The sequence below is a fragment of the Podarcis melisellensis genome (assembly GCF_964234715.1).
Source record: "Podarcis melisellensis genome assembly, chromosome: 1".
NCBI classification, from domain to species: Eukaryota; Metazoa; Chordata; class Lepidosauria; order Squamata; family Lacertidae; genus Podarcis; species Podarcis melisellensis.
Window position 1 is genome coordinate 112,683,257 of NC_138528.1, and position 13,308 is coordinate 112,696,564.

The 13,308-nt window shown below is 40.5% G+C and overlaps 2 protein-coding genes across 44 annotated transcripts in view; both read left to right on the forward strand.

Annotated features, from left to right (window-relative positions):
- Nucleotides 1-13,308, forward strand: part of TTN (titin) — a 284,957-nt gene that overhangs the window by 53,627 nt on the left and 218,022 nt on the right. For all 43 annotated transcript variants that reach the window (XM_081902051.1, XM_081902060.1, XM_081902074.1 and 40 more), the window contains one exon: nt 2,867-2,923. In XM_081902051.1, the coding sequence (XP_081758177.1) occupies nt 2,867-2,923 (57 nt within the window). The remainder of the gene's footprint in view (nt 1-2,866; nt 2,924-13,308) is intronic.
- Nucleotides 157-2,589, forward strand: LOC309378494 (V-set and immunoglobulin domain-containing protein 10-like; the record flags this gene model as incomplete). The annotated part of the gene is made up of 2 exons (XM_081926619.1): nt 157-731; nt 1,922-2,589. The coding sequence occupies exons 1-2, from the start codon at nt 302-304 to the stop codon at nt 2,587-2,589; spliced, it is 1,098 nt and encodes a 365-aa protein (XP_081782745.1). The 5' UTR covers nt 157-301.

Below are 13,308 nucleotides of genomic sequence, written 5' to 3' on the forward strand. Positions count from 1 at the left end.
CTGAGGGCACCATTAATGAATGCAGCTGGCATGCAAGGCTTTCAAACGAAGACATTTCATTCTTATCATCTATGGCTTAGCGTTTTGCTTTTAACGTGGCCCACTGCAGTGCATTAGATATTAATCATATGTTTTGTTACTTGATTACACAGTGCAAGCCTTAGATAGGCTAAGTTCTGGGAAAGATGTAAAAGAGTCTATCCAGGCAAAATCAGAAGTGCATATTGCTTCCCCCTTTGCAAAGAAGGAAACTCAAGTGTATGTAAAAGAAATTAAGTCCAAGCAGGAGGCGTCACGGGAAATGGTTGTGCAGGCTTTTGAACACCATTCTGGAACTTCTACTGTGAAAGCTGAGATTGGGAAGGAAGGAGAAAGCTTCAGTGCCACAGCCATTACTCAGAAGTCAGAAAGCACCACGGTATCTGCAACCTCCATTCAAGTGCTGAGAGAGGCGCCCCCAAAGATTCTTCTGAAACTTCATGATCTCACTGTGAGATGCGGTGACACCGCTCAGTTTATGTGCGCTTTGGAAAGCGAAAACTTCTCGGAGGTTTTGTGGTCCCACGAGGGAGAAACGTTACAGGAATCTGAACGAATAAGGCTGTCACAAAATGGAAGCGTTCTCTTCCTCACTATAAGCAATGTCCAACTTTTAGATCAAGGACTGTACAGCTGTACTGTTCGTAATGACTATGGAGAAGTAACAACAACTGCTATACTAACCGTAGAAGGTGGTTATCTGATTTTTAACATTATGTGATGTTACTTCATTTCATCCTCATCATCACTGCCTATAGCTCCTGTGCTAGTATTTAATTTAGAATTACAGTTTTGAGTTCCATTTCCCCCAACCCTCTACATTTCGGGCTCTATTCATAAAGTAACCACATGCACAGGTACTCTGTGTAATTTGCTAGTAAAGTAGGAACCATACCTTCCCCTGGCAAGTTACAGAGGTATCGGGTTCATCTCCAAAAGCAAGGACTAGTCAATTTGCAGTGAAATACTGAAGCAATTTGGAAGTTTCCTATAGGATCAAAGAGAAGTACAAGAAGTTGTTTACAATTATTTCTCCTTTACTGGCTGTTAATTTTTGTGAAAGCTTTTTTAAAAAAAACAACAACAGCTATGTAGTCTAACTTTTAATTTAGGCTATTCTAGTTTACAATGGGTTTTATGCAGATATTGACTGCCATTAACAGAACCATTCTCTGAATGCCCTTTTCCACCCATACCAGTTTTCTTTTAAAATTGGAATTTTGCATCTTTTTTTCATTCTTTTATTGACCACAACAATTTGTTACGGTTAAGGCAAAGAAACTTCCACATGTCATGTGCCTTGCTTTTCCTTATCCGACACCAGATGATGAAGGTGCCACAAATGTTTTTACCTATAGTCCTCTCTTGTGTTTAAGCAATGAAGACTAAGAATTGACTTTTGGTTTTCTTCTCATGGCATGGAAATGGCTGCACGATTAGCACACAGAAGAGTAGGAACAACAACTTGAACCCCAAACAGTGCCAAATATCCTGCTTTTACAAACTGGTGGATTTCCTGACTTTTCTACACATCACTGAAAAGCATTGCGGCTGCAGCTGCCTTCTAGGCTATGCAGAAGAAGCTAAAACTGAAGATGTCCTTGTAAAAATTACTGTGGGCCAATCCTATTTCCTCTGATGTCAGTGACGCAAATCCTGTGGATCTAATTGCACCTTCTATTTAACCTGGCATGAATAGAGCCCTTAAATGTGGAACAGGATAGTATAAAAGACTGAAAATTCAATTGTTTTTTGCACTAACACGCTGAACATTCCTTTTACCATACTAATGGCTTTTATATACATATATAATTGCTGAGTATAGATTTTTTTTTTTTTGCTGCAAAACATCTAATCTTATCCTAACTTTATTCTTGCCTAGCTAAAGAAGCACAAGCCAGAACAGTAACAAAAATTACCCTTGAATCAGATACTAAAAGCATTAAAACAAGCAAAGAGTCTCAGATTAAAACAGCCTATGAATATAAACAAGAGTCTTCCACGGAAACGACGAGCGTGACAATATCTACAGCTCAAAAAGCACAAGAAGCTGAGAAACTGAGGATCAGAGACTACTACCCTGATGTTGTGCCGTGCGAAGACATCGCCGAAACTGGTGCCACAGTACCAGTCTTCCTTGAAACTCTGCCCCCAGAAAGCTTTGTCAAAGAAGGAGATAATGTCTCGCTGTTCTGTGTAATCAAGGGGTTCCCTACACCTTGTGTCATCTGGCTGTATAACCAGCTAATAGTTGAGGATTCCGCATTGTGCTCTTTGAGGCACGATGGCCCACTGTGCAGTTTAAACTTACTGAAAGTTAAGGAGAATCAGAGGGGTATATACAAGTGCAGAATAGTTAATTCTGCGGGACAAGCCGAGTGCAGCACACATCTGAGAGTGACAGGTTGGCAACTGCATGTTCCTTCCATATACTCCTCTTGCGTACCGTCGTTGAAACCTGTTCAATCCACAGTCCGTGATATAATGAAGCGGCTGTGGATTGTTGAATATTTTCCTCATGGTGTTAAAGGCATGTTAAAGGCATGTTGAATTAGAAAAAGAAAAAGAGGGAGAGGGTGGGGAGAGGAAAAGGCTCCTTTAAAATGCTCTGGGGGAAAATCCCCAATACTTTAGCATCCTCCCACTATTTGTTTTCAACTTATCAGGCACTTCCTGGCATGTATGTGTATGTATGTATGTATGTATGTATGTATGTATGTATGTTTGTGTGGTTTTTTCCTCCCCCTATCAATGCATCATTTTTATTTTCTTCTCTTGCAACATTCAACTCACTTTCCATTAAATCACACTTTTATTTTTATTACAGCCCTGGAAAGAGTTCTGCAGGAGAAGATAGAACAACAGATTGAAATGGAAGTGAAAGGTACAGTCGCACACAAACGTTTATATGGAAAGGAAGGTTTAGCATAAAAAAAACCCCCAGTAACCCCTTTGAAAAGCTGATACGTATGACCAAGAAAGCAAAACATATTCTGAAGCATATCTGAATATGCCGCATGTTTTGTTTTAATATGCTCAGGATAACCTGCATTATTACAAAAAGGATACAAGTTTTAAAGTCCATTTAAAACTTTTCATTTTCACAGAGTTGCCCGTCTTTACTTTCACGTCGTGCTATGCAGCTGGTTGCAAAAGCTTTTCTTTCGTATACCTTCTTGTAATGCATGGGACAATTTTAGACTGAATTGCTTCGGATGGTTTCAGAACACATTAGTCCTCTAACATGAATGAGTTGGTCAAAAACCATGGGCTGGCATCTGTTTAAGATGCAACACTTTGCAAGATGGGAAAGGGGCCTGTTTCCATTTGTTGCCCTCCCATTTCATGAACATGATATTAATTCTCCTTTATGGAAATTCTTACACTGGCTTGCAGATAGCATAGTTGGGCCATGTTGCTTGCTTTCTTTCCTTTTTTCTTTTTTTGCATAACATTGTGAAGTTAGCAGCTGTATTAGTTCGAATAAACGCCTTCTCATTTTGTTTTAGCAAATTACTTACAGTTGACTTTTTTTTTCATATCTTTGAAAAATATCTTTTCTATTGTTTGGCCATTTTAACCCACAATCAAAGGGATCAGAAAGGGCGTTTATTCTACTGTCTGCAAGTCAGGTAAGATTCCCCTCCCCTTCTTTGCAAAGAAGAAATGCAAAAAAAAAAATACAAAAAAATAAAAAGCTTTTCAGGCAGTAAAACATGCACCCACAGGAACATGTCATTTTGAGATTCATTTTGCTTGTTGATGAAGAAATTTCCGCAGTTGGAAGAAAGAACCGACAGCGAACGATTTTCGTGTCAGAATCTTTAAAACAGAGCAAGGCGTTGCGTTTATTCGAACAAATATGGTGAGTGAATTTTTTTTTAATGGATTTGTGATGAATCTGTTGCATGCTCATTATTTAATTTCATTTATAGCTATTTCATTTCTTTTCAATTTTTTTCCCAACTGTGGGATGGAAAGGACGGAGTACGCTGTAATGTAATGGTATTCTTTTGCAGAACTGTTCTTCGGTGAAGAGCCAGAATATGCAGAAAACCCGGCTGGCAAACAGGCTGCTTCTGCTGATTCCGTAGATCTTCCGCAACATGGATCTCTCCCGGATCTGAAGGGCACAAGTGGAATGTCATTTATGCATTCCTGGCCTGAGAAACAGAAACCTTCTTTCACACAAAAGTTAAAGTATCGGTCTGTTATGGCTGGAGAGCCAGTTGTTTTCCAGTGCAAATTGAGTGCCCTTCCTTTGCCCCAAATAACATGGTACCATAACAACAGGCAAATCCCCCAAAGTCTGCGAAGGCGAATAAAGAGTGAGAGCTGCATGGATATGCACAGCTCCAGTCTAGAGGTAAAAGAAGTTCAGGAAAGGGACTCAGGGAGTTACAAGGTTTTTGCTATTAACAGTGAGGGTTCAGCTGAGTCCACTGCTTCATTGTTGGTAGCTCATGGTGACAAACAAAATGCCAAATACCTAGAGTTTTTGAGACAGTCAGAGAGTACTTGTGAACGTATAGAGCATCTGGTGCAGAAAAGGAGTGGCGATAGGCTCAAAGTTGATCTGCGGTGTATTGGTTCTCCGTTTGATAAGAAGCAGGAAACCGAGAAAGCGCTGAGAGCTTTTTCTCCTACCAAAGGGATGGTGAGGACCATAAGCTTTGAAAGCCTCTCGTCCTTAAGAAAAGGATTTGTATACGATAAGGATTGGGTAAGAAACAGGCGTGCAGGTAGGGGGTGTAGTGAGGGAGAGGCTTTGCTTGACGAGGAAACAAAAGTAAAGTTGCAGCGACTTCGCGAGGCAAAAAAAGCCATGCTGGAAAAGAAAAAAGTGCTTCTATCACAGGGATCGACAGAGGAACACCTTCCCTCTGCGAAAATTGTAGGAATTGGAAATAAAAGAGGCCCATTGGCCCGTTCAATCTGTGCAGCATCTCATGTAGAGACAAAGGGACTTGCTTTCCAAACTATAGAGCAGATTAATGAAAAGGCCATGTTACCGACAGTGTCAGGCACTAAAGAAGTTACGGTAGGAAGTTCCAGCAGGCAGCTTGAGAAAACATCAGAAAAATTTCAGGTTAGAATGGAACGGATCCTGGGCCTTCCTGGGCCTCCTCAGATTCTCCAGGATTTTCCTGATAAAAGCAATAGGGGAGGAATGTTCCAGAGACAGGAGGTAGTAGCCTCTAAAGGGAACATGAAGCCACAAGTTCCAGAAACAGATCCAAAGGCAATTGGGAGCACAAGATGGATGCACCATACTTATACCCATGGAAAATCAGAAGAAGCAAGAATGGATACTCAAGACTTCAAGGCGACAAAAACCATTAAGAAAAACCCCTCTCCCCTGGTATATGTACTTTTGACTGATGATGTCAGTGAGAGAGAGAAAGATGATGTCAGTGTGAGAGAGAAAGATGATGTCAGTGAGAGAGGGAAACCTGACATGATGATGTCTGATACAATCACATTGAACATTAATGAACCTGTGCCTGTTTTTGAGATCAGGGAAATGAGCAAAACTGTAGAAACGGCAATGTCAGTAAACAAATGCTCCCTTGAAACTGAAGAGTCTGTGTTGGCTGAGGTCACTGAAACAGAAATGGAGATAACAGAACCACCTGACAAATTGGTGAGGCCTCTTCCGAAATACCTGGAGCCATGCCCCCCTTTCTTTGTTCATGAAATTGAATCACAAGAAGTAAGCGAAGGAGAGAGCTGTATTTTTAATTGTGATTTCCAAGGCCATCCACAGGTCACAGTCACTTGGTATAACAATGACAAGCCGCTGTCACGTAACCAAGAATGTAACATCAGAACCACAGAAAATAGTTCTACACTGACATTCTCCACCATTGTCCGTGATCAGGAAGGCTCCATTACTTGTGTGATATTTAACCAGCATGGGACTGCTACAACTTCAGGAACGCTAAAAGTGAAAAGAAAGGAAAAGCCTGAATTTGAACCATTCAGTATATGTAAAGTTGAGCTTTCACCAGACTATGCAGAAGAGGAAGAGGAACTCAGTTTGGCATTTGAGTATTCAAAAAAAGATGAACCTGATTTAAGTATGGATGGCAGAGCCACTCTCCTGCCTCCACAGATTAACCTGCCCAGACCTTGCATTTCTGATCCAGATCTGCTTTCACTTCCTGTGGAAATAAAAATAACTGCTCCAACCCCAACTCCAGAACAAGATGAAGAATTTAAAGAATTAACTCAGTTTGTTGAGTTTGTGCCTGAAGAACCCCCTGAAGAACAAACTTCTGCAGGACTAAAGCATAAGTTTAAATTTTCATTTGATGTGGCTCATGAACCCCCCAAAATCTTAAAAGAAATTCAACAACACGTTAGATGTAGAGAAGGGGATTCGGTGGTACTTGAATGCTTAATATCTGCAGAACCGCTGCCAATTGTAACATGGCTGCAGAATGATGGGATTTTAATCCCCACTGAAAAGTTTTACTTTGAGGAGGGAGATGGCGTTTATAGGTTGCACGTTTGCAAGGTTTCCATATCTGATGCTGGCACGTACAAATGTGTTGCCGAAAACAAAGCTGGCATAGTTGAAACTGTTTGTTATCTTTCAGTTGATCCCACCGTGGAAATATTTTCGGATGAAACTGAGCTCAAAGCTGTCGAAAGCCAAGTCAGAGGAACTCAGGACCAGATTGCAAAAGAACATTTGGGGACTTATTTTGAATCCTCAGTAGGACTTACAGAAAGTAGTTTTAGCGATAAAGCATATTCTGTAAGCCAGCAGTTCCACAGTGTTAGTAAACTGGATTTCGGAGGGGAAGAAACAGGTAGACCAGCCCAGGAAATGGAATCCCAGCTGCCAAATTATCTAAATGATGTAATGAAGTCTCTACTTGCTGATGAAAGTGAACACCCACATTTCCAGATCTGGGAGCAAAAAGAAGTATATAAAGAGATGGAGTCAAATGCAAAAGAAGAACAAAAGGTAGCCAGTATTTCAGAAATTTTAGCAGACACTCCACTTGTTCAGGAATTTAGAGATACAGCTGCTGAGCAAGCCAAAGTAGAAAGCACATATAAACACACAGCTATGGAAATATCATCAAGCTGTCAATTTGAAATGGCTGTAGAGAGTCATACGGAAAGAGAGAAGTCAGTTACAGGAGAAGACATTTCTGTAAGTCATGATGTAAAAGATGAAGGGAAAACTGTAAGAGACATATTTGAGAAGATGCAGAAGATTTCTAAAGATCAGGAATTCACACTAGCATATCTGGAACCAGAATCAGAGAGTCTTCAGTATGGACCAACTCAAGGTATATCACACAAGGAAATACCTTCAAGTGAGATAATCACAGACATACCATTTAAGGAAGTTGAAGAACGAATCTGCACTTTTGAGCAGGAGTTAAGTGCAAAAGAATCTATGGATCATAGGTTTTCCACACTGCTGCAAGAAGACAGTGATATCCATGAGAAGGATCAATGTTTTACTGATATATTAAGCAAGAATTCTCAGGATCAGTCAGCCATAGAAGAGAGAAGTATGTTACAAAATATAAGCAATGAACTCCAAAGTGCACCTAAGGAAGAACAACTTGACGATGAGGTTGTAAACAAAGAAAATCTGCAGGAGGCAGTAGCCAATGAACAGCAAGAACTGTTCAGAGTAGAAAAAGAGCAAGCATACAGAAGTTCTATCTCTGACAAAGAGGAAGGCACTTTGATCCATGATGAAAAGTTCACTAGCTTTGGTGAGGGAAAAGAGAAGGAAATCCATTGTGGTGAAGAATTGGTAGGAAAAGCAGATGTAAGTGTGCCTGAATTTGTATTTGATTTAAAACAAATGCTTACTATTGAAGACAACGTAGATAAGAATGCTCAAGAACAAACTGAAACTCAGGAACTCATAGGCCCAAGCTCAATTGCTGGCAAACTTGATATCTCACTTGATGGAATGCCGGTTCATGCAGATACAGAAACTGCTGATGAACAACAAAACAGACTTAAGTCAGAGGAAGTGTATGCCAAAGAAAAATGTTTGGTTTCTGAAATAATACAAGCTAATACAAACAAAATCACAGAATCAGCACAAATCGGCATATCAGCTCTAGAACAAAGATTGGATTCTAGTCAAGGTATTTCTAAAGAGGGTGAACTTGTAAAGGAAGCAAATTATGCCCAAGAAGATGCATTATGCCTAGAGAAGGAAGAATTTGGTTTACATCCAGCTTCCTTAGGCACAGAAACTGTTGTTGAGGAACGAGAGGAAATCGTTATCAAAGAACTTTCAGATTTTGAAAGAACAGACCTAGGCAAGATAATAGAAAGTGCAGAAGTAGACACATCAGCTGAGAGTTATAGCCAGGATATCAACAAAGAGAAGGAACTGGGAGAAGGAATATTTGATTTAAAACAACTTTCTCTGCATGTAGAAAATGATAGTCAAAACCAGGACGATGTCCTTGTGAAAGCTCTGCATTCCGGTTCTGAAGAAATGAAACTAGATGTCAACAAAACCCCAGAAATTGTACAATCTCCCACTTTGTTTCTAGAGCAAGAAAGAGCTTCTCAACAAGAGCTTTCCCAAGATACTGAACCAGTAAAGACAGAATATAGTTTCAAGGAAGCTATCTTATCCTTTGAAGAAGAATTTTCCTCCAAACAATCTAACATAGAAATTGTTGTTCAAGAGGAAGTTCACATTGAGGAAAAACAGACACATGAAAAGAATCAAGATTCTGTTTTTACTGTTCCGGACATAGAAATTATTGGGGGGAAATACGTTAAAACTGAATATTCAGTTGCTGAAAGCCTGGAAACTGACGTTGCTGAACATGCACACAAAAAATCGGATTTAGAGGTTTCTAAAGTAAATGAAACTATAAAGGAAGAAAGTGGTGCACTGCAACAATCATTACCCCCTAAAAATGGCATTTTTGACTTAAAGCAAGCTTACTCAGATATAGAAAAAAATAGCCACCTACCAGAGACAGAAGAAACATACTTAAAAAACCTCTATTCCGCTTCTGAAGGAGTTCAGGCTGATACACAGAGTACCATGGAAAATGCACGTCAAATAATGCATTCTTGCCAAAAAGATTCCTTCTCTTTGAAAACCATGATGGAAGAAGAAAATGTTCAGGAACGTGCATCCCCAGAAAACAAAGGCATTGATTTAAAATTAGCTTTTCTGAATCTAGAAAATGTTGATCAACAGCAAGAAGAGAAGTTGCCACGGGGGCAAATACCTCTCAAATTCCTGTATTCTGCTTCAGAGGAAATGGAAGCCTTTCAAGTGCAGCAGCTGAAATCCACTGAAAGCAATGTCCTCTACAAGAGCAGCGACCACAAAGAATGCACCCTGTCCCCAGGGAAAGAACTACAAACACAAGAGCAAATGTTTGATCTGAAAGCACATGCTGCATCTTTATCACAAGGCTTTTCATTGAAGGAGGCTGAAACATTACCAGAGAAAGAAGTGGGTTCCTTTAATCTGAGGTCGGCTTTTGAGACCATGGGTACAGAGACAGAGAGTTTCATAAAACAGCTACAGAAGGCAAGCGTACCAGAGGAAGGAGTTTCTCTAAGTGAGGAACTTCGTCAGAGCTATAAGGCGCGGCTGGAGGGAGATAATTCCCTAGAACAAAAATTACAAGCGGAAGCAGAGCTGACAGTGACACAAATACTGAAGAAGGCCTTAGAAACGGTTAGCCTTTCTACTGAACAGGAGCCTACTACAAAACGGCATTGCGATCAGGAGGGGAAAATTTCTGAGGAGGAAGTGCTTAGGATGCCAGATGAAGCCTTTCTGTGGGGGCAGCCAGAACCCATCCCTCTCAGTCAGTATTTTCAAAACCAAGTGAAAGAAACTGGTGTCCTTGAAGTGGATAGTTTCATATCTGATTTGAAAAAAGCTGCACATGGAAAGAAGCCTCAAAGCGTTCATGAAACAGGGGGAGAAAAGGCACATGTTACTGAGGGGACTACTGATATCGAGAAGCCTTTTGATAGCCAAATAATGTCTGACAAACAACCATCATCACAGAGCTCAGCCAAGGAGCCCTCGTTGGCCCAGTTCCTTCTTTCCTTAAAAGATGAATCACTTATAAGCCAGGGAGGTGTGACAGGAGAATGTGAAACTACTGAATTCATGAATCGTCTTCTAGGAAATCTAACTGAAGGGGCTACCAAAGAAACTACTCTTCACACTGAAGAACTCCCTCCTCCTCCTCCTCATGAAGGAGCAGATTTCTCTCTTACAAAATATTTGCTTGCTGCCAGAGAACAGGAGATCCCAGTTGTCAGAGAGAGCTCATCCAGGACTCTGACCAGGGAGGGATCTATCACATCCTTGGAGGTTGAAGATGTTACATTTAGCACCGTTTATGATTATTACAAGCAACAGCAAGAACTGACCCGCCCTTTTTCTCCTGAGTCAGAAATGTCTATTGATATTGACAGCATGAGCGGAGACGAAATGGTAGAGGCTGAGGGATTCTACACACCACCATCGTCAGTGGATAATTTTGAATCTCCCATGTCTTTTGAGTCTTATCACACACCAATTGGCAGCCCGGAACGATATTCTACACCTTCAGAGGAACGATACTCTACACCATCAGAGGAGCGATATTCTACACCGTCAGAGGAGCGATATTCTACACCATCAGAGGAGCGATATTCTACACCATCTGCAGAGTCAAACAGAGCTTCAATGAGGTCTCCTGCAAATCTATTGAGGGGAAGTACCCCACCAGAACATTACCAAACACCCCGTGGCTCTCGTTTGCGACACAGGAGCTCTTCTCTCGAAGAGCTACGTGCTGAAATGTTCGGTACACCTTGTGAAGCATTGGAACCAAAGGGAAACGAAATTCCCCCTGCATTTATTAAGCCATTGACTAAAAGAAAAATCTATGAGAACACCACATTGCGTTTTATTGCCGAGGTCATAGGGATTCCCATACCTGATGTGAAATGGTATAGAAATAAGTCATTGCTTGAGCAAGATGAAAGGGTCAAAATACAAAAAGAAGGTGATGTTTGTATCTTAGAAATCCGCAACATTCAAAAAACAGATGGAGGGGAATATATGTGCCATGCAATAAATATCATAGGCGAATCCAAGAATATCGCACAAGTACAAGTGTTACCCCATGATGGAAGAGCTTTGGCTCTTCCTCCTCCAGTAACTCATCAACATGTTATAGAGTTTGATATAGAACAAGGGTCAGCGTCACGAACACCTTCGCCTCAGGAAATTCTCCTGGAAGTAGAGCTGGATGAAACTGAGATTAAGGAATGTGAGAAGCAAGTGAAAATAGCCACTATTCCTGAACTCACTTCTGATAATCAAAGTATGGTTGTGTCTCTTGATGTTCTCCCTTTATCTCTGGTGGAACACACAACGGCTTCTTTTGGGAAAGAGAACAAAGATGTTACAATTGACTTTGAAGTCACCGAGATGCCTCCACGCTTTACCACCCCTGTCTTTGACATAGAGGTTCCAGAAAAATCTGAGGCATTGTTTCATTGTACAGTCGCAGGCTGTCCTACCCCAGTAGTGCAGTGGTTTAAGGCAAATCAGTGCATTTCTTCAGACGCTTTGAAGTACACTGTTAGAAGTGAGAATGGAAGTCATAGTCTTAAAATTCATAATGTACAGCATTCTGATAGTGGCATGTATTTGTGTAAGGCTGTTAATGCTGTTGGAGAAGCTATATGCAGGTGCTTGTTAGCTGTAACCGAGGGCCAAGGGGCTCTTGCAGTGACCAATGATGGAAGTCAGGCAGATTTAAGTTTGGATAGCACTAGTGGTAGGCCTCAAAAGATTGATTTGCTTGTTGATAATACTATCCAAAATGGCAACCAGACAGAAATAGAGCTGGAGTTTGAGTTTGAAGGTGACACTGATGATTCTCAGAAAGCTGTTAAATTGGTAGCTGTTACAGAACAGGAGCAGGAAGAGGAAGGAGAAGCATGTGTAAATATTAACTTTGATGTATTTGCTGAACTATCCAAAGAAGAGCAGATTGAATTTAAAGGTGAGAGCACAGACAGCTGCAGCTTTGAATTTCAAGTTACAGAAGCACCTCCAAAGTTTATGAAACATATTTCTGATTGTGCTTCTTTCAAGGGTACCTCTGCAAGTTTCCAGTGTTTAGTAGTTGGTTCTCCAAAACCGGCAATAAGCTGGTTTAAAAATGGGGCGTTGATTCATGAAGAGAGATACTGTGTGGAGGAAAGTCAGGAAGGTTGTCACAGTCTGACTATAAGAAGCTTAGTCCAAACTGATGAAGGCGAGTATAAGTGTGTAGCAACCAACAAAGCAGGGACTGCCTATAGCAGTGCTTCGTTAACAATCTGCTGAACGTCCTGCTTTCAAAATGTATTTATTCTTAAAGAGACAGCACATTTGCACCGCATTTAGAGATCCATCCTGGTAGACTATGTAGCAGTAATTTTGATGCTTCTTGTTATTTGAAGCAACCTTATGAGTGGGATTCACTGGCCCCTCCCCAAGGCTCTCCCTACTGGGAACTACTGTGGAGATGAAGTGATGCTTAGCTCTTATTACAGGCTAAGCTTCACTCAAAGCAAGTTCCATTGATCCCAACACCGTACGCATCCTTGTAATGATATCATTGTAATTGTCACCCACATGTGTACACCATCTTTGTCTGATACATGTAAATATGATTGTTTTATTTAAAAGGTGCATTCACATTTTTGTTAAGAGGGTCTTGAAATATTTGATACCCCCTTTTTTTCTTATAACTGACTTTTTTGGAATTGTACTTTATATGCACACTGAATTTTAAACGCAGTACCAGAAAAAAAATGACGATTTCCCTCTCGCAATGTTGTATCAGAAAATATGTTATTTCTCTCCCACTGAAGTAACTGAGACTTATGTTGATCTCATTCCAATTCAAATGAAGAGTATTAACATGACACCAGTTGAAATACCCTGATTCAAAGAGAATCAGAGACCAAATTGGCCCATTTGGGTTTTCTGTCACAGTGGAGATTGCAGAAAAAACTTTCACATTTATTTTTCTTTTACCAAGTTAAAACTACCTGTTAACTAGAGAAAAAGCAATGCAAAACAGGCAAATATGCTAATGTGAACCTAGCATAAATAAAATATATTGAAATGATGGTTTCACTTTAGGTGGGTCAATTAATCTCTAGCAATGGATAAAATGAAACAGAACCCTGAAATCCATCTCAAGCCAAGGCCTTGATAGCCAACATTTTTTTTCAAAATACAAT